Source organism: Microtus ochrogaster, unplaced genomic scaffold, assembly GCF_000317375.1.
Source record: "Microtus ochrogaster isolate Prairie Vole_2 unplaced genomic scaffold, MicOch1.0 UNK62, whole genome shotgun sequence".
NCBI classification, from domain to species: Eukaryota; Metazoa; Chordata; class Mammalia; order Rodentia; family Cricetidae; genus Microtus; species Microtus ochrogaster.
The window spans coordinates 1,939,005-1,958,499 of NW_004949160.1; the positions used below are offsets into that span (position 1 = coordinate 1,939,005).

General features: G+C 49.2%; 1 protein-coding gene across 1 annotated transcript in view; it reads right to left on the minus strand.

Moving 5' to 3' along the window:
- Fbxo41 (F-box protein 41) overlaps positions 1-19,161 on the minus strand; it is a 33,594-nt gene extending 14,433 nt beyond the window's left edge. The window contains exons 1-2 of the mRNA XM_013354709.2: positions 18,851-19,161; positions 498-1,541 (exon numbers count right to left, since the gene is read on the minus strand). Of these exons, the coding sequence (XP_013210163.1) occupies positions 498-1,396 (899 nt within the window). The 5' untranslated portion in view covers positions 1,397-1,541; positions 18,851-19,161. The remainder of the gene's footprint in view (positions 1-497; positions 1,542-18,850) is intronic.
- Between the last annotated feature and the right edge of the window lie 334 nt (positions 19,162-19,495).

Genomic DNA, 19,495 nt, shown 5'->3' on the forward strand with positions numbered 1-19,495 from the left:
TACGATACCAGGGAGCAATGCAACTGTGTCTGCAGGCGGATCTCTGTGAGTTCGAGGCCAGCCTGGTCTACAAGAGCTAGTTCCAGGACAGACTCCAAAGCTACAGAGAAACCCTGTCTCGAACCCCCCTCCCCCCAAAAAATAGGCATGAGCAAGGAGGTGGAAGGAAGCAGGTTTACGATACCAGGGAGCAATGCAACTGTGTCTGCATGCTTTTACAAAGTACAAGATGACATGGAGAGCTAGGCCATTTCTTTGAGTAGGTTAGTGGGAAGTTCTGGTACCAAAATGCAAGAGCTGCCTGGGCTGGCTATCGGAGATGAAGAAACACACGTACTCTGGGGTCCCAAATCATCATAACACACTCGAACCCACTGGCACAGAACCCACCATTACAGACTCAGAACTTATGTTCCAAAGCTTGACTCCATGGAGACACCCCAGACACGTGCGGGAATAACATCCACCTTCCCACGGGACCCCCAGAGTCTACTCACTGCTGCTTGCGGCTCAGCTCCTGTTCCTTATGCACCAGGTCCTGCTTAAGCGAGGCCAGCAGCTCCACGCTCACGTCCACCTGGCGCGAGAGCTCAGACGCACGCTCCTCCAGCTCCTCCTTTTCGCGTCCCAGCCGAGCACTCTCCTGTCGCGCAGTCTCCAACTCCGCGGCCTTGCGCTCCAGCTCGGCCTGTAGCCGGCCCACCTGGCCCGCGATCTTCTGCTCCACCTCCTCGCTCAGCCGCTCCAGTCTCCGGTCCACCTCCAGCTTCTCCAGCGCGCGGATCTTGAGGCGTGCCAAGCCTTCTTCGTAGGCTACATCGGCAGGCGATGGCGACGCCGGTGATGCGGAGGCGGGGCCGGAACAAGGACCAGGGCCGGGCCCGGGTGGCGGCGTCGAACAGGCCGAGGATGCCACGGACTTGCGCGCGAACAGCTCACCGAGTGGAATTTCGATCTCGCGTAGCGCATAGCGCGCGGCAGGCACTAGCCCTGGCTCGGCCAGCTCCTCACAGGGAAGGCTGGCGGGCACCAGGTCGCTGGGGAAGTGAGCCAGCGGCGCGTGGTGGTGATGATGGTGCAGCAGATGTGGCCCCGCGGGCGCCGATCCTGCCGCCTGCTCCTTGCCCTGGAAGGACGTGCTCTCGAAGACCTCGCGCCGGGCTCCGGGCACCGCCAGCAGGGCAGCGGGCTCTGGTGCCAGCGGGAAACCGGAGGCTGCTGCAGCAGCTGCAGCTGCAGCGGCCGCGCCGTCGCAGATACTGTTCGTCTTGGAGAGAATGTAGAGCGTCTCGTAGGTGTGGCTGTATTCCAGGTGCGCGCGCAGCGACGACAGGCTCCGGAAGCGCTTATGCTCCCCGCATCGTGGGCATCTGTAAGGTAGGTCCAGCGAGGCCATGGCCCCGCCGCCCTCTGGGCGCGCCGGCTCCACCGCGGCCGCCTCACCGGTCAGCCGGGCGCGCTCATGGGGGGCCGCTGATGGGCCCGGCCCGGCCTGCGGGATCAGGACGGCTCTGGTCACCAACAGCCAGGGCCTGGGGAGGCTAGAAGAGAAAAAGTGAGGCTCAGCAGCCTGCTAGCCGCACTCCCACCCGTCTCTTCCAGGTTCAGTAATCCTGTACCCTGGTTCCATGGATACAGCTAGGGTGGAGGGCTCTGGGACCTAGGCATGAGAGTGTGACCTTCCCCAAAGTGAAGGGACTATATGGTACTCCAGGTGTAGCCCAGGCTGAGCTCTTGCCTTCCAAGTGCTGAGATTACTAGGCCTAGATTTATTATTATTATTAAAATTAAGACTGTTTTGGAAGGCTGGAGAGATGGCTTCGCAGTTAAGAGCACTTGTTGCTTTTGTAAAGTACCTGGGTTTGGTTCCCAGAACATAATTAATTGTTCGTAGCCATTGTAATTCCAGTTCCAGGGGATCTGTTGCCTTCTTCTGGTTTCCCTGGCAGCAGGCAAGTACATGATGCACATGCAGGCAAAACACTCATACACACAAAATAAACCATTTTTTAAAATTTTTAAAGAATGTTTGATTTTAAAAAAAACCTCGTCAATGGAACAGTTGCTTCTAATCCCAGCACTTGGGAGGTGAAGCCAAGGAGACCTTCAGGATTATCCTCATCTACATAGAGAGGACCAGGCTAGCCTCATCTACTTAAGACTCTGCCTCATGGAAGCAAAAATGAATTATTACTGTTGTTACAAAGTTGTTTGTTGATTGATTAAGAAAGAGTTTCAGTCCCTAGACTTTCCGGCCTGGAACTCACAACGTAACTCAGGCTGGCTGCAGACTTTCAGGAATTTGCTTTTCTTAGCCTCTCGAGTGCTGGGATTACAGGCATGAGCCACTGTGCCTGGCTTGAAGGAATTATTTTTTAAAAAATTATTAAAGGAGCCGGGCAGTGGTGATACAGGCCTTTAATTCCAGCACTCGGGAGGCAGTCAGGGCAGCACAGAGAAACTCTGTCTCAAAAATTAATTAATTAATTAAAAAAATTTTTCCCGAGACAGGGTTTCTCTATAGCTTTGGAGCCTGTCCCGGAACTAGCTCTTGTAGACCAGGCTGGTCTTGAACTCACAGAGATCCACCTGTCTCTGCCTCCCAAGTGCTGGGATTAGAGGTATGCACCACCACCGCCTGGCTTTCAAGAAATAATTTTAATTACAATGATTGCCAACCTACAAAAAAGTGCCCAAGCATTCTTCAATAGCAGACTGGGATTCAGGTTTGGTAGCATAGTATCTGTAATCCTTGCACTCAGCAGGCCAAGGCAAGTGAATTGCCAAATGAGGATTGTCGCAGAATTAAGAAGATCCCAAACAAGAGAATAGTAGAATGGATTGATTGTATATTCATAATGGACTGCTGCTCTGTAGTAAGAAAGGAAGCAGTATCCATAACAACAGATGAATATGTTTAGTATTATGGGAAGGAAGCCAAAAAGAACATACTGCAAGATTCCAGAGTTGGAAGGCAAGAACTGACAAAACTAATAGCAATGCAAGTCAGAATAAAGGCTTATGTTTCTAGTGAATTGGGAAGGGGCGGGAAGGAACCTTGTGTGCTGTAGAGAATGTTCTGTGGGGGTTGTGTTTTTACATGCCTGCGTGGATACAATCATCAAGACATGTATATGAACCTTGGGGTATCCCACGTATCCCAGTTCATGTATGTGACATCCTAGAAGATTCTCAAACAGATGTTTCATCTTTGTCTTCTAAAGACCACATCCACCATGCAGGCAGATTCATTAGAACTCAGTTGTAGGGACCAGAATGCTTACCTACCTATGATGCTGTAGATGGCACTGTTCCCATGCCCGCCATTTCAGGCACTGCCTCCTCCAGTGAGTGTTCTGCTCTTCCCTCCAAGGGCCCTACATTCTTTCCTCTCACACCCTTCCTGACAAGGAGCCCACCCATTCTTACACCCAGGATCCTTCTCAACTCTTGTCCTAGCCTCCCACCTGTGGCTTTTCACCTCCCCACCCCCGCCGGGACTTCACGTATCTCACCGCCTTCCCTATTTTAACTGACTCTGAATTCAGGCATGGTGCACCTTCTGAGGACAATGCAGTTGTCATCAAGCGCTTCACCCACTTTCTCAGCTATCTGATGCCTAACCATTCCATCTTTATAGGCTGCTGCGATATTGTCCAGGGTGGATTTTCCTCAGGGTTCTGTGTCTCTCTGTTCTTAATTGATTCCAGCTTCTTTATGGCCTCCCTCTGTTCCCACTGACTCACACCTTGAGGCTGCTCTCAGCTCTACCTCTCCTTCCTAATGGGCTCCAGAGAGTTCTGCTTGCCTTCTGCCATTTCCTCATGGATATACAGAACCATCTGTTGCCATGGCCACCTAGCACCTAGCCTCCTCCTGTCAGCATGCTGCTTTGATCTTGGGGCATCTGCCTTCCTTTCCCACTTTGTCAGTCTCTCTTTGTGGACTGGGGCATATGGTCAACTCCTCTTTTACACTTTTACTGGGTCTGTGTTCTTTGTGCCCGGAGTCGGGGGCGGGGGGAACTCCGGGAAATTAAGAGATAAAGATGATTTCCTTTTTCAGGTACTAGACCCTGTGGTAGTCAGTGGCTTTTTTCCCTTTGTGTTTAATCCATTTATTTTGTGTACGGTGGATGATCGTGCCCTGGCACACATCTGGAGGCCAGAAGTTAACCTGTGGAGTCAGTTCTTTCTGTCCACCATCTGGGATCCAAAATCAAACTTAGGTTGTCAGGCTGAGTGGTGATATTCTTTACCTGCTAAGCACCTTCCCCACTGAGTCATCTCCCTGGCCCTGTGGTGGTTAGTATTGTCTCCTTCACAGAATCTAGAATGATCTGGGAAATGGGCCTCTGGGGAGTTTTGATTTCAGCTGTTGGGGTGAGACGAACTGCCCACTGTGGCTGGCACCATTCTCTGTGGGATCGTGTGAGCACCCGGAAAAGGAACTGAGCAGCAGCTTGCCCTCGACGCCCTGTTTCCTGATCCTACAATGCAGAGCTGCTTCAGGCTCCTGCTTCCGACTCCCCCACCATGATGGACAGCACATTGAACTTCAGTTCTCTCTCTGCCATCAGTTGTCAGTTGTTTTTGTTGTCATAGCAACAAGGAAAGAAATTAAGCTAGGGGAGTGTAAATAAAACAGTACCACTTCCCTTACCCCCAGTAAAAGTTGGTGGATGCACACCTTCAATCCCCGCACTCAGGAGCAGATCTTGGCTGAGTTGGAGGCCATCTGGTCTACCTAGTGAGCTCCAGGCCAGCCAAGACTACATACACAGTAAGACCTTGCCTCAAAATACAAAGAAACAAAAAGTTGGTCAACTCTGTCCCAACCGCAAGTCCACTGATTAAACTGTTATCCATAGCCCCTGGAGGTAAGGCCGTGCTCCCACAAAGACTGCTACATTAGCAGACAACTGTTAGGACATTGTTAGGTGCTGTGGTCTTTCCTGGGGCCTTTTCAGTAAAGTCAAACAAGACCCACTATGGTTTGGCAGAGCTCACAGCAGAAGGAGAAAATAGCTTGTCTGGAGAGGGCCTTCTGCTGAGGCCAGTAATCTAATATGGCTGAGAGATAATGAAGAGCCAGTTCTCTGCTTTAAACTACAGTGAACTCAAGCAAAGAGGGAGGCGGGAAACTCAGAGGGAGGGTGGTCTGGGGCCTGCCTGCTCTTGACTCCTCGGCCCTCCTGTGTCTTCTCCATGGAAACATGTATTATAAGCCATCTTTGGAGTGTGTTGGGGGGGGGTGTGCAGCTTGAGTAGGAAGGGGCCAAGGAGCTAGGGGCATGCATTGCCCATTGGCAGAGGCCCGGGCTAGAGCTCTCCTTCCAAGCCTGGGCTCCTGTGATGGGAGGAAGAGTGCAGCCTGTTGCTAAGAGACAACTCTCATTCCCCCTCCCCACCACCATCAGGGAATCCATTCTAAAATTACAACTTCCAGTGAGGTCTCTGGCCTTGAGTACTGGGGATAAAGAAGGCGAGTTGATAGAGAGCCCTCCTGATGATCAAGGCCAGTGTATTACTAGAGAAGCCTGGAAAACACATGACGGACCCCTAAGACTGTGCCCTCTCTGTGCCCAAGCAGGCTTCAGTTCTTGGCTCACAAATTGCCTCAGAGCACTAAGGATGCAGACTGCAGGATCAGAGAACCCTTGCTACTATCAGAGGTGTGGGCTGTGGACAAGGTGTTTTCCCTCCCTTCCCCTCTCCAGCTGGATAGTGACTTTGTTCTTTCAGCTATCCAGTTTTCTTCCCCATCCCATTCTGGATGCAAGACCCTGAAGACTAGATTACTTCATCAGACACAGCACAATACTGTGTGCGGCTGGATGTGTTTCGGGATGAGGATGCGAGCTTGCTTCTTCTGGAGACAGGACAGCTATCGCGTAAGTCTGTGATGGATGGCTGCGTTGGGACGAGCAGGGAAAATGGTCTAAATTATTCAGCAGTTAAGCAGAAAGCCGTGTGTGTTTAATAAACCGCTATACTGTTCTGCCCTCCTGCTCTAGTTCTTGGTTAGACTCCCGATTTTCTCTTAGAGAACTGTTTTCCTCCAACTCTGGGTTGGTAGAGCTGACCTCAGCCCCTGGCTCCAGGGAACACATGTGGTTTTACTCTCTTCTAAGAGGCCCGGCTATCTGGATAGAAATAGCACGTTTCCCACTTCTGGTTAACACAGGCACCCCAGGACCTGTGTGCCATTGGCAGGACAGGAACCTGGGGCTTATGGTGGCCTTAGAGTCTTTTCTATGGGGCAGAAGGACTTGTGATGTCACTTGAACAGTGACATCCACATGTGCCCAAAGCCTTTGCTCAGTTCACAGATCTTGCTGACAGCATGATGTCTGTGACTGCAGGCTCCCGGGTGCCGGATCATGTGTGTAACTGTAGGTGCCTATGTGTGCGGAGGGCAGAGGACAACTTTCAGGAGTGGGTCTTTGCCTTTCCAGTTTCTTTTCTATTTTGCATGCACATGGGGACCCCAAGCTAATGATGAGATCATCCTTCATCCATCTCCCACCATATTCATTGAGGCAGGGGCTCTCAGACAACCCAGAACTCACGGACATGCCTAGTCTTGCTGGCTAGCCTGCTCTGGGAAACCCCCTACCTCTGCCTTTTGAGGTTGGAATTACAGGCAGACAATCATGGCTACCCAGCGTTTATGTGGGGGATCCAAACGTCAGTCCTGACATTTGTGCAGCAAGCACTTTAACCACGAAGCCGTCTCCTCACCTTCTACTTTATTTTAAGGCAGGTTTACTCCTTGTTTTTTTTGTGGCTGTGTATGTTAGGCTAGCTGGTCTCCTGGACAGTTCCCCTGTCTCCACCTCCCACTTCGTGGTAAGAAGGCTGGGATTACCGATGAGTACAATGGCATCCTGCTTTGACTCAAATTCTCAGGCTTACATGTAAAGGGCTTTCACCCACCCAACCATCTCTCCAGCTTGTGTTTTTGGTCTTGTTTTTCAGTGGACTCATTTGAACCTGTTGCCAATCTCTAGCAATGACACAAAATCAGTGGTTCTCAGCCTGTGGGTCGAGACCCCTTGGAGGGCAAATGACCCTTTCACGGGGGTTGCCATCAGAAAACACAAGTATTTACATTATAGTTTATAACAGCAGCAAAATTACACTTATGAAGTAGCAACGAAATAATTTTATGGTGTGTGTGTGGGTAACCACAACACGAGGAACGATGTATTAAAGGGTCCAGCATTAGGAAGGCTGAGGACCACTGCTCTAGTGTCATTCACAGATTCTGAACTATGGCTCCTAGCAGCCTGGTTTCCTTTCATGTTGCCCTTCTCTCAGCTACAACACAGGCCATCTTGGCTTTTCTCTCCTTAGGATGCTTTCTGCCCCAACATCCTTCCATGCTACGTGCTCTTCCAGGCCAAGGTCTGCTCACACCCGTGCTGCTGGGCTAGCCTAGCCTCACAGCTCTCTGTCATCCTCTGCAAGGACATGACCCTCCTTTTCCTTTCCCTTGATGGTCTCTCGTGATAGCCCAGGCTACCTGGGCTCCTCCTGCATCACTGTCTGGAGTGCTGGAGTTACAGGTATTTGCCTCCACACTGGCTCCAGACCTGTCTTATGGCAGATGATTTCTCTTCACAACTCCTTTCCTGGCCCCCCACTGCCTGCCTTACCCGCTACAGCCAAATCCAGGTCCTGTCTGGCCTCTATGTGCTCTTGCAAATTTGAAAGTGAAAACTGACCTGGTTTCTTCACTTTAGTTTCTTGGATTGCAGGGTTTGGACACTTCCCTGCTTTTTTTCAATCATCTGCATGTCTTTAGTGATTTGACCATATACTGTGCTGTTGGGGGGGGGTGTTAAACTATATTTACTTATTTAGTGTGTGTGTATATGCTGGAATGGGTGCATCTCTGCCATAAGATACATGGAGGTCAGAGAACAACTCGTAGGAGATGGTTCTTACAACTTCCATGTGGGTTATGGAGACTAAACTCAGACTGTAGGGCTAGCAGCACATGCTATTGCCTACTGACAATCTTGACGATCTAGGTTGGTTGGTTTGTTTCTGAGACAGGGTTTCTCTGTGTAACAGCACCTGGCTGTCCTGGAACTTGCTCTGTAGACCAGGCTGGCCTTGAACTCACAGAGATCCACCTGCCTCTGCCCAAGTGCTGGGATTAAAGGCTTCCGCCACCATTGCCCATTGGATCTAGTTTTTTTTTTTTTTTTTTTTTGAGGCAGGGTCTCACCATATAGTCCAGGCTGGTCTCACACTGGCCATAGTCCTCTTGCTTCAGTGTGAGAAGCGCTGAGATTACAGGTCCTACCTGTCATGCCCAGACCAATTTTGCTCATTTTTACATTGAACATTCATATTTCTTTATTGATTTGCAAAGGCTTTTTATAGTATTGATCTCTTGTACTGCAAATATTTTTCTCAAGTATGTTGATTGGCTTTTACTTTGTTTTTTATTGATATGTTGAAAGTATACCTCAGTAAAATATGATTTCTGCTCTTGTTGTTATGCTTAAGGAGTCTGTTCCCGCCAAAAACTATAACCAATTATGCATGTGTTCTTTTAATACTCCAGACTTCATTTTTTGTAGAATATTTAAATTTTTAAAATTTTTATTTCATGACTGCGGTTGATATGTAAAATGAGAACATTTTAAATAAAAAATTATTTTATGTGTATGAGTGTTTTGTCTGCATTTATGTTTCTGCACTACCTATGTCCCTGGTGCCTACAGAGGCCAGAAGAGGGTGTTAGATTCTTCCAGAACTGGACACAGATGTGGCCCACTCTATGGGTACTGATAGTCAAACCTAGGGCCACTGGAAGAACAGTAAGTGCTCTTAATCACTAAACCATCGTGCTAGACCCCAGAATATATTTTAAATAGGAGTTCTTTTTATTTTATTTTTTGGTTTTTCAAGACAGAGTTTCTCTCTATAGACCTGGCTGTCCTGGAACTCACTCTGTAGATCAGGCTAGACTCAATCTCGGAGATCCGCCTGCCTCTGCCTCTCCAGTGCTGGGGTTAAAGGCGTGGACCACCACCACCCAGCTTAAATAAGGGTTTTAATCAGCTAACCCTGCTATCACATCTGACAAAAACCGGGAACTGTGCAGATACACCAGGCTGAATTTGTCCCTCTTTCATATTATGTCTACATTTAGATTTTTTCCCCACATTTAGATCCATCAAGAGGTTTTTTTTTCTTCTGTTTCCTTTAAAAAAAAAAAGATTTATTTTATCTTAACTTATGTTTGTGTCTGTGTGTAGGAATAAGCATGGGAGTCCAGGTGCCTGGGAAACCAGATTCTCTGAAGCAGGAATTAAAGGTGATTATGAGCTGCCCAACATGAGTGCTAGGAACCAAACTCTGCTCCTCTGGAAGGTCAGTGAACACTCTTAATTGATGGGTCATCTCTGCACCCCCTTTTCTCTTTTGAGATAGGCTGGCCTTCAATTCCTGACGTCCTTGCTTCCATCTCCAAAGTGCTAAGATGACAGGACTTCTACGTCACACCCAACTTAACCGGCTAACTGCCTTCTTTCATTTTAAACAAATATTTGGTAATTAATGTTGGCGAATAGCTCAGTCGGTAAAGTACATGTCTCACATCAGGCCTGGATTCAATTCCCAGCATCACACAATAAATCTAAGGCCATTAAATCAATTAATTGTGCCACCATCACTGTCCTTCCTTTAGGTACACTAAAATCTAAAGACTAGTCAATAGAAGTAATTAAAAAATGGCATTCTAGAAAACACACACACACACACAGACAGAGAACAAGAACACTATGAGAAGAGGGATGTGACTTGCAAGAGAGAATTCTTTTCCAATTATGAAAATACTACTAGGTACAACTCTTGGCTCAAAATCTTGAAAATGTGAATGAGCTGAATGCTTTTCTAGGAAAATAGAAAGCTTCAAACTGACTCAAGGAGAAAGAGAAGACCTTAAACAGGGCATAGTAGCACGGGTAAATCCCAGCACTTGGAGGGCTGTGGCAGGTGCACGTCTGTGAGTTCAAGGCCAGAGAGAGAGAGACAGAGAGACAGACAGAGAGACAGAGAGAGACAGAGAGAGAGAGACAGAGAGAGACTGAGAGACTGAGAGACTCAGAGAAAGACCGGAATAGATTCGAATAGGCGAGACAGATGAAGCTGGCCATTGTGGAGCAGGTGCCTCTGAAATTGAAACATTCTATCCTGTGGAGTGGGGGTGAGGCTTTAACTAGAAGGTAAACAGCTCAAAATAGCTCTAGTAAGTTCTGAAACTGACCAGATTCATTAGGCTCCGCCCTCCCAGGAATAAACAACAGAAACTGCTGAGTCATACTCAGACTAGTGAGTTAAAAGACCTGGAGACCCCACCAGCTGGCCCAAAGAGGTTTAGATGGATTGAGTCATGTGGAAAGGACACCCTCCAACCTGTTGGGCTGCTGCAGGCTGTGCAGTGAGCTACAGGTTCCCAGCTTTGTGAGCTGAGCTGTCTCCCATGCTGGGGTGGGCTCTGGTAATGCAGCTCTCTTGGAGTCATTTGTGTTCCTGTAAGTGACCCTTCATCCATATTTCTGTAAGTAACGCCAATAAGTCCCACTCCTTCACCAAGCTGGACTTTGGTGGTATCCATAGTTTGATCTGTTGTTGACTCCCTATCAGGGGTGTGTAGCCTCTCCCCAAGAAAAGTTTTGTCAGGCAACAGTGGGCCTGGAGATTCCAAGTTCACATACCCAGCTGGTGGGGAGCAGCTGGTTCTGACTTGTATACCTGCCTGCCCAGCTGAGGGCAGCTGACTCCTAGGTGCGCTTCTGACTCTCCCTGTCCCTTCCCACTCTTGAAGAACATTTTTTTAGCCTTCATAACACCCTACTATCCAGGCTCCAAGAAATTAAGGAAAGGGAGAAACCTGGGGATGGCAGGCCTGTTGGGTGAGCACCGAGGTGGATGAGAAGAGGGGACCGATATTCCAATAACTCCTTACCGCAGCACATACCTCGGGAGCTGCCCTCCACCTACTGCCCCGAGAACGACTATTGTTATTGAGAATATTCTGTCTAGTCTTGGACACCTACGCATGCGTGTGAAGCTTTCCCTGAAAGCAAGCAAGAAGGTGACAGGGTTGGAAAGAAAGCTCAGCAGTTAAGTGCTAGCCGGGCCAGAATGAAGGCCAGAGTTCAGAACCCTGGAAACGCACAGAAATGCCTGGTGGGCATGGCTGCCTGCCTGTAATTCCAGCATCAGAAGGCAGACACACAGGACCCCCAGAGAAAGTTCGATTGCAAGACATCAGAGAGCTCCAGGTTTGTTTGAGAAACTCTGCCTCAGGGTCTAAGGTGGAAGAGTGTGATAGGGGATGGCTCTTATCAACTAGCCTTGGACCATTGCGTGTGGGTATACTCAGACTGCTGTGAGTGCCACACATACAAAAATATGCATATGCACACATATATACACACACGAAAAGGAAAACAAAGTGATGGAAGGTAGTATGGAATGAGAAGGGAAAAAAATGACAAACACAAGTTCTATTATCTACTCAGATTCCAGCCTGTATGCTGTACTCTGAGCACTGGGGGAGAACAGTCAGATTTTCTTTTGTGTTCCAGTTCGGACATAGCTACTGCAGCCCTGAGACCTGCCCCTGTTTCTGCCTGGCTCTGCCTCCTTGCCTTTGCCACACCGCCGCTCTCGTCCAAGCACCGATCTCAGGGCGCCTGTCTTTGCAAGCCCAGCTTAAGGTTTTCTTTGGCTAGGGTTCTACAGACTGAACTCACTGGATGGATTTTACTCATTTATTATTTATTTATTATGTTTAAGCTTTCAGGCTCATTTGAGCTGTGCCTCTGAACAATCTCACCTGTTGCTCCTGCGGAAACCTTACATGGTCTTACTCTATGGACCCACTACCACGTGGACCCTGGTGATTCCTACAGCAGACTCGCTGTTCACCGTGTGGTTATGTCAGCATCTCAGCTTCTCTTTGGTGAGCTGCCCTTCATCCCCCATGTGCTCCACTACTGCGTTCCTTGTGCGTGGAGACAGGCTCTAGTCCCACATCCTTTGTTACCACGACTGACCAGGAATGAGTATGTGCATCCCTCAAACTGAGCCACTGAAGTTTGTCACTGAGAGATTGGGGGGGTCCCCCCTTTTCCTTTCGGGATCATGTGCTAAGATGAAGCACTCTAAGAGACTGCAATCTCCCCTGAACTATGGATGAGAAAAGGGAGTTGGTGGCTCAGACTGACTGACCACACAGAGAAGAAAGTCCATGCACAGAGGGAAAACAAGCAAACGCCTGAGGAACCAGAGCCAGGAGCTGGAGAGTCATCCCCACTTGCCTGAGAACCTGGATGTAGTTATGCCAAAAGCCCATTCATCTCCCCTCTCCATAGTTAAAGGAAGTGTTAAGATGTTTTATTGTTTAAAATAAAACTGGGGGCTGGTGAGATGGCACAGCAGATGAAGGTTCCTGTCACCAAGACTGATAACCTGGGTTTGACTCCACATATGGAAGGAGAGAACTGACTCCTCCAAGTCATTCTCTGACCTCTCTTCTAGGGCCGTAGTACACGCATACACGCACACGCAAATAATGTAATTTAAAATAAATAAAATTGGATCTGCCACTTATAATAAAACCCCCTGGGGCTGGAGAGATGGCTCAAGGGTTAGGAGCACTGGCTGTTCTTCCAGAGGACCTGGGTTCAATTCCCTGCAACCACATGGGGACTCACAACCATCTGTAATAGGATCTGATGCCCTCTTCTGGCCTGCAGGTGTACATGCAAGACACTCATACATAAAATATAAATAAATAAAAAATTAAAACTCTTTTCCCCTAATGAATCAAAGTCTGCACTTCTTACCTAAGTTGTAGTTAAATATGAATTCATTCTGTGTGCACTTACTAAGTTCAGTGCCAAGCACTACACGGGTGTTGTGCTAGGCATATGCAGGTTACACAGATGAACAAGATTCGGTTCTTTCCTCCAAGTAGCTGGTGATCTCCTGAGGCAAACTTGGGTAGAAGATGATAGGATCAAAACAGTATGGGAGATGTGGTTAAGAGCACACACTGCTCTTGCAGAGGACCTGAGTTCAGTCCCCAGTGCCCACTTCCGGGAGCTCATAGCCACATCGAACGGTGACTCCAGGGCTCTGATGGGATCTTCTGGCCTGAGAGCGAATGTAAACCCCACATCTACAGAATTAAAATAGGTGGGTATGGGGGCACAGGTCTTCAAGTTGGAAGGGAGAGGATCTCTTTGAGTTCATAATCAGTTTGATGTACATAGCAAGGTCCAGGCTAGCCAGGGCTACAGAGTGAGATCCTGTCTTAAAACAAAACAAAAGCCAAGCAAACAACAGTGGAGGCGGAGGAGGAAGAAATGACTCGGTAGTCAGGAGCATTTGCTGCTCTTCCAGACGACCCGAGTTTGAGTCCCAGCACCCACATGGAGGCTGACAACCATCTGTAACTTTAGGTCCAAGGGATCTGAAGCTTGCTTTTGGCCTCCACAGACACATGTAGTGCATACATACAGACATATGTGCAGGCAAAACATGCATATACTTAATAATAGTAATACAAAACAAACATAAAGCCATTTGTACCTACTTTGCTGTTTATGCTGCCAAAAATACATTATCGGAGATAGTAAGGGTGAGTGGGTAAAGGCACCTGCTCCATTCCTGGTAACTAGAGTTACCAGGAAAGAGAAAATGGCCTTCCACAAGTTGTCCATATGAACATCCAATTGCATGCTCCCATATACAAATGAGTGCAATTAAAAACATTAAATACATTACTGGCCAGATGTAGTACTGTAACTATAACAGTTTCAATGCAGAGGCAGGAGAATCATGAGTTTAAAGTCATTGACAGCTACATAGCAAGTTTGAGGCCAGCTGAAGCTACATTAAAACATGCCTCAACATTTTATTTAAATTAAGTATTTTTTTAAAAAAAAAAACTGGCTTAAACCGGGCATTGGTGATGAACGCCTTTAATTCCAGCACTTGGAAGGCAGAGATAGGTGAATCTCTAAGTTTAAAGCCAAGCTGGTCTACAGAGCAAGTTCCAGGACAGCCAGGGATACACAGAGAAATCCTGTCTTGAAAAAAACAAGAAGAAAAAGTTAGCTTACTGATTTGTATTTTATGTGTATGAGTGTTTGGCCTGAATATATGTCAGTGCACCGTGTGTGTGCAGTGCCCCTGGAGGCCAGAAGAAAGCACAAGATCCCGGGGACTGTAGCTACAGATGGCCGTGATCTGCCAGCAGCAAGCACTCGTAACCATTTAGCCAGTCCCAAGCTTACACATTTAAAAAAAATAATACTAGAAAAGCAAGCCCAGGGTGGCAGTATAGACAAAGAAAATAAGGGGATGGAGGGGAAGATGGAGCCTCCAGGAGACAGAGGAGAGAGAAGAGCCAAGGAATTTTCAAGAACAAACAGCAAAAACGGGAACTCAGGCAGGAACTTGGGAAGGTGCAGTTGTAATCGTTGTAATCTGGAAGGAGCGGGGGCAAGCTCACAGAGGACTGGAGCAGACTAGGGCCCACTGGGGGCTGCTAAGGCGGCTGCTCTAATGAGCCTGGCTGCTGTGGCCTGAGGTGTGACTACGCAGGGCACTGAGTGGACACGAGCTCTCTGTGCTGGGAAGGAGAAGTGTGGGAGAATCCAGGAGCATCTTTTAAAATTGGAGAGAATCAACTTCTTAAACATAACTTACTTCCACAAGTCAGATACAAATAAGGCCTTGGGCCTGAAACCAAGCTAAAGAACCCTTACTTCCTCCTCCCCTCCCCTCCTTTTTTTTTTTTTAACTCAAAGTAAATTTAGAAGAAATCAATAGAGAATGAATTGGGTTCCATTTCAGTGTTGGCAGCCAAAAGCTTAAAGTGGCTAACACTAAACTCACAAAACCAACGTACACACCCCAAAACCCGCCCTTCTTACAATTCTCAACCTACAGCCGCCGCATCTCCTCAGCACCCTGGACAGCGACTCGCCTCTAGGCTCTGTTCATGCTCCACCCTGGACCACAGCACCTACTGAATGGTTACTTCCTTTTCCTATGGGCTCCACTGCAGACCTCTGACCCCATCTGTGTGGGCTCTAACTCACTCATCTGACAATCCTCATGACTTCTGAAGCTTTTGGCAAGCATCAACCCTGCCATTTCTGTCATTTACAATGTAAAATAGGGGCTGTGGAGAAGTGCTTGCTGCAGAAGCTCAAAGACCTGAATTCAGATCTTTGTACAAAAAACTCAGTGTGGCAGTATGCAACTACAATATCAGCCCTGGGAAGGCAAAGACAAAAGGATCACTGTCAATCAATGGCCTTCCAGCCTGGCCAAGCTAGTGAGCTCTAGGTTTAGTAAGAGACCTTGTTTGCAAAAATAAAAAACAAAAAAGAGAAAAAAGAAAACATCTAACACATGTACACATAAATAAATACACACACACATATCTCACAAACACACATGCACACACAAAGAAACATCCAAATCAGTAAAATAATCCCTGAAGAATGAATGACCTCGTCCTCCTCCTCCTTTGAGATAGGTTCTTATGTAGCCCAGACTTGTCTCAAACTTGCTGTGTAGCTGAGGATGATCTTGAACTTCTGATCTTCCTGCTCCCACTCCTTCGTGCTGGGATAGTACTAGCAGTCATACTCAGGGCTTGGTGCATGCTAGGCAAGCATTCAACAGATAGATCCCCAGCCCAGCTGCTCAGAGGCGAAGTACACCTGTCTTTACGGGTGGCGCCATCTGACCAGCTCTCAGCTTTGCCAGCTTTTGTCTCTGGTCCTGTTCCACAAAAACTCTCAGTGAGCCCCATGAGGGCTCTGCTCCACTGGAAAGCACCGGGGACTGTCACATCCTCAAGTCTAGGCTCATGGGGAGTTTTGTAGACCCAGCTTAAATGCCACCTTTTCCATAAAGCCTTTCCCTGACACCCTCCTCCACCTCAATCCCATCACAGCACAAGTCCTTCCTCACTATAGACTCTCAGGAGAAGACAGTAGCTCCCACAGCTGGGGATCAATGACCCACACGGACACTGATCCCTCATTACTTATACACCGCAGCAGAAACACTACAAATGGCCATCTCCACAGAGTGTACACTAGTTCACTATTAGAGGAATCACCAAATCAGATAAATTTCATGTAGCCAAAGTGATTTTTTAAAGTGAATTTTTAGAGGAGATTTTTGTTCGAGGTGTGCTTTGCATGCATGTATGTGCATTTCTGCTTAGAAGAGGACACTGAATCTCTTGGGACTGGAGTTTCGAACAGTTGTGAGTCATCATATGGGTGCTGGGAACAGAACCACGGTCCTCTGCAAGAGTAACAAGAGCTCTCAACTGCTGAGCCATCTCGCCAGTGCCCAACCAGAGCAATTACCAACACTTACCATCATGTAACTAGGTAAACTGGTTAAATAAACTCAAGAATGAACTTGTAAAACATGATGGCTCCCTAGTCCCTTACTAGGAGGTCAGAACTCACTGTGTCTTCTCATCCCCATGGTTTGCTCTAGTTGAGCTCTGAGCATCACCGGCTTTATGTCATGTGCCCAGTGCAGAATGTCAGAGTCAAGCCCAAGGCCCACAGGTTCCTGTAGGTTTAATAAAATAGTGAACCTATGTCTATCCACTAATTATTTCTGGTACATCATCATGCTCACAACAATGCTACCAAGGAGGTGGAATGCGTCAATGCTGGAATGAGGAAGCTAAGGCACAGATTGGTCAAATCGCTTGCCCGTGGCCATAAAGGCATCCAACAAATTGGTGCTGCATGAGGACCTCTGATGAATCACGGCCTCTAGTGTCACCCTTATGTGGTTCTCTCCCACACTGACTCACAGCCATGGCCAGATGGACATCAGCAAGCTCTGTGCAAGCAAAAGTCAGATAAGAGGCCACCTTGAGGGACTGTGTATGTGATTCCAGGTGACATCCTCAGATCCCATAACCACAGCCACAGGTGATTCACTGACAATGGGAAATAGTGTCATGGCTAGTGTTGACATGCCTGGAACCCCAGCTAATTGGGAGATAGGCATATTGCAACTTTAAGCCCAATGGCAGATCATCTGCGTAGTATGTGCAAGGTGCAGAGTTCAATTCTCAGCACTGAAATAAACAAATAAATAATTGCTATTCAAAGTTTCTAAATTCTGGGGGTGTTTGTTACACAGCAGTGAGTAACTAAAACACTTGACAAATAAGGACTTGAACACAGCACTTCCTGACTGACTCATATTCTGTGCTACATTCCTTCTGGCTGAGAGTAGGGTGTTCGCGGGAAGATGGGCCCACAGTGGCACTTGGTGAGCATTTGTTGACTGTTTGTGGAATACACACAGATTTATCTGACAGGAAGGAAGATCTAGGGACACAGAAGCAAGAGCACTAGTATATCTGACGATCCTCACTACCCTTTACCTTTACCCTCTTTAACAGCTAGGCACAGAGAAGTGCAGGACAAATGTGTCCCTGCCACAGCTCTCTGTCCCCTATCCCACCAGTTAAATTCAAAGCAGGCAAAATCGAAAAGCTAGCATAGTTTGGTGTGGTGTCCCCATCTGGCCCCCAACTTCCTGCCTGACCTACCCATGGCATATTCTCTCCCTCCACTTGGCCCAAGAGCACGGCCCTCCTCTTTTCCAGGTAAAGCCCACACACAAGAAAAGAGGCAGAGAAGCAGAAGTCAAATGAGGGAGGCCGGTCTGGATGCTGCTAGATGGGCTTAGAAGCCTAAAGAGCTCTAAACTAGGTGTTTCCAGAAGGCCTCTGCCAGCAGGTGGAGGCTCTGAGGATGAAGAGGCAGCTGGAGGTGTCCACATTATAGTCCTCATTATGCCCCAGCAGGTGGAGAATAAAGGAATGCCCTGCCTGTTTAACTCCCTCCAACCCTCCAAGAAGCCTGAGCCTGGGCTCTGCAGCTATAACCCCAAACTGGGTGCCTGCGGAACAGTTCCCCAGCCTGATAAGGACCCGCAGCAGTCAACACAGTCGGTCTTCTGCTTCCCGGTCACCCCACACACTGCCTTTCTGTTCTGAGCACCCCCTCTCATGGTCCTGCAAACAGGCACACGCCTCCCAAGGTCACACACACACAGGCTCCAGCACCTGGATCCCACACCCGGAAAACCATCTGAGCCCCTCACCGCAGGCTCAACCACAGGGAGGGGACAGGCCTCACAGTTCTCCAGGCTGGCTGTAGGCAGTGCACACAGGCACAGGATCACACAACATGCAAGGCGATGGAGTGGAGCCCACACCTCCAGAGATACTGTGGGCACAGTCACCCGCACAGACACTGGGGTGTGGGGAGGCTGAAACATGCGTGCACACATATGAACACCTCCAGACGATCACACGTGCACACAGGCACGCACCGACAACCGTACAGGTGCCCAGCCAGGCCTCGGGACCAAGTCCCTCCCCCATTCCATCACCAGCAGGTGGAAAGAATTGGGGTTTCAGGGCACTCCCCCTTCTCCCTCTCCAAAGTCCAGAGTCCCAGTGGGTTTTTTTCTGGAGCCCGCCCCCGCCCCCCAACAAGGCTAGGGCAGCGACAGGCGGGAGGGGGAGGGGAAGCCTGGTCTCAAACCCGTTCTGATTTTAATTCTTTAAATTAACCCCTTGGCTACCCAGAGCCTGGCCTGCCCAGAATCCCTCCCTGTTCTGGCGGCCTCGCGGCCTCAGGAGGGCAGCAGGAAAGAAGGCAGGGGAGGAGGGTGCAGCGGCTGTGGTTTTCCCTGCCTAGCTTCTCCAAGAGCAGTCCCGCAGCGCGCCCCAGACTTGCCCTTACCTCCTCTAGCCCTCGGCAAGGCAAGGCAACGCAACGCGGCCCTGGGCTGGGGGCGCAGAGGCACAGACCCCGCGTGCCGGGTCCAGACGCAGGGCCGCCACTGGGCCTCGGATCTCGGTCCCCACTGCAGCCTACGGTGGCCGCCGCCGCCTCCCAGTTGGGGAGGGGGCGGCCGAGTCCCCCAGACCCGCGCAGCAGGGAGGGGTTCGCGTTGCAATCACGGGCGGGGTACGTAGGGAGGAGGGGAAGAGAGGAGGGGGCGCTCGGCCCGGGCGCAGCCAGGAGACAGGGAGGGAGGCGGCGGGGAGGTGGGGCGGAGCCGGCCCCTCCTCCGGGGCGGGCTCTTCAGCAAGCGGGGAGCGGCAGATGCAGCCAGGAGCGGCTGCGCCTGGACCCCACGTTTTCCGCAGAAGCTGGTGGCTTGGGTGGGGGATGGGTGCCGCCGGGCTGTGGGGAGTGCAGCCTTCCCCACTCCAGTGACCACCACCCAGGCATCCTGTGCCTCGGATCTTCCAGCTGTGGCCTCTGCTGCCCACCTTTAATCAGGGCCTATCCACCCTAGCCCACCCTAGAGGGCTTGGCCTGCCCTCAGTGGGAGCACATCTTGGATGGGTGGTTCTGAGGACTAAAAAAAGGTTGGCATGC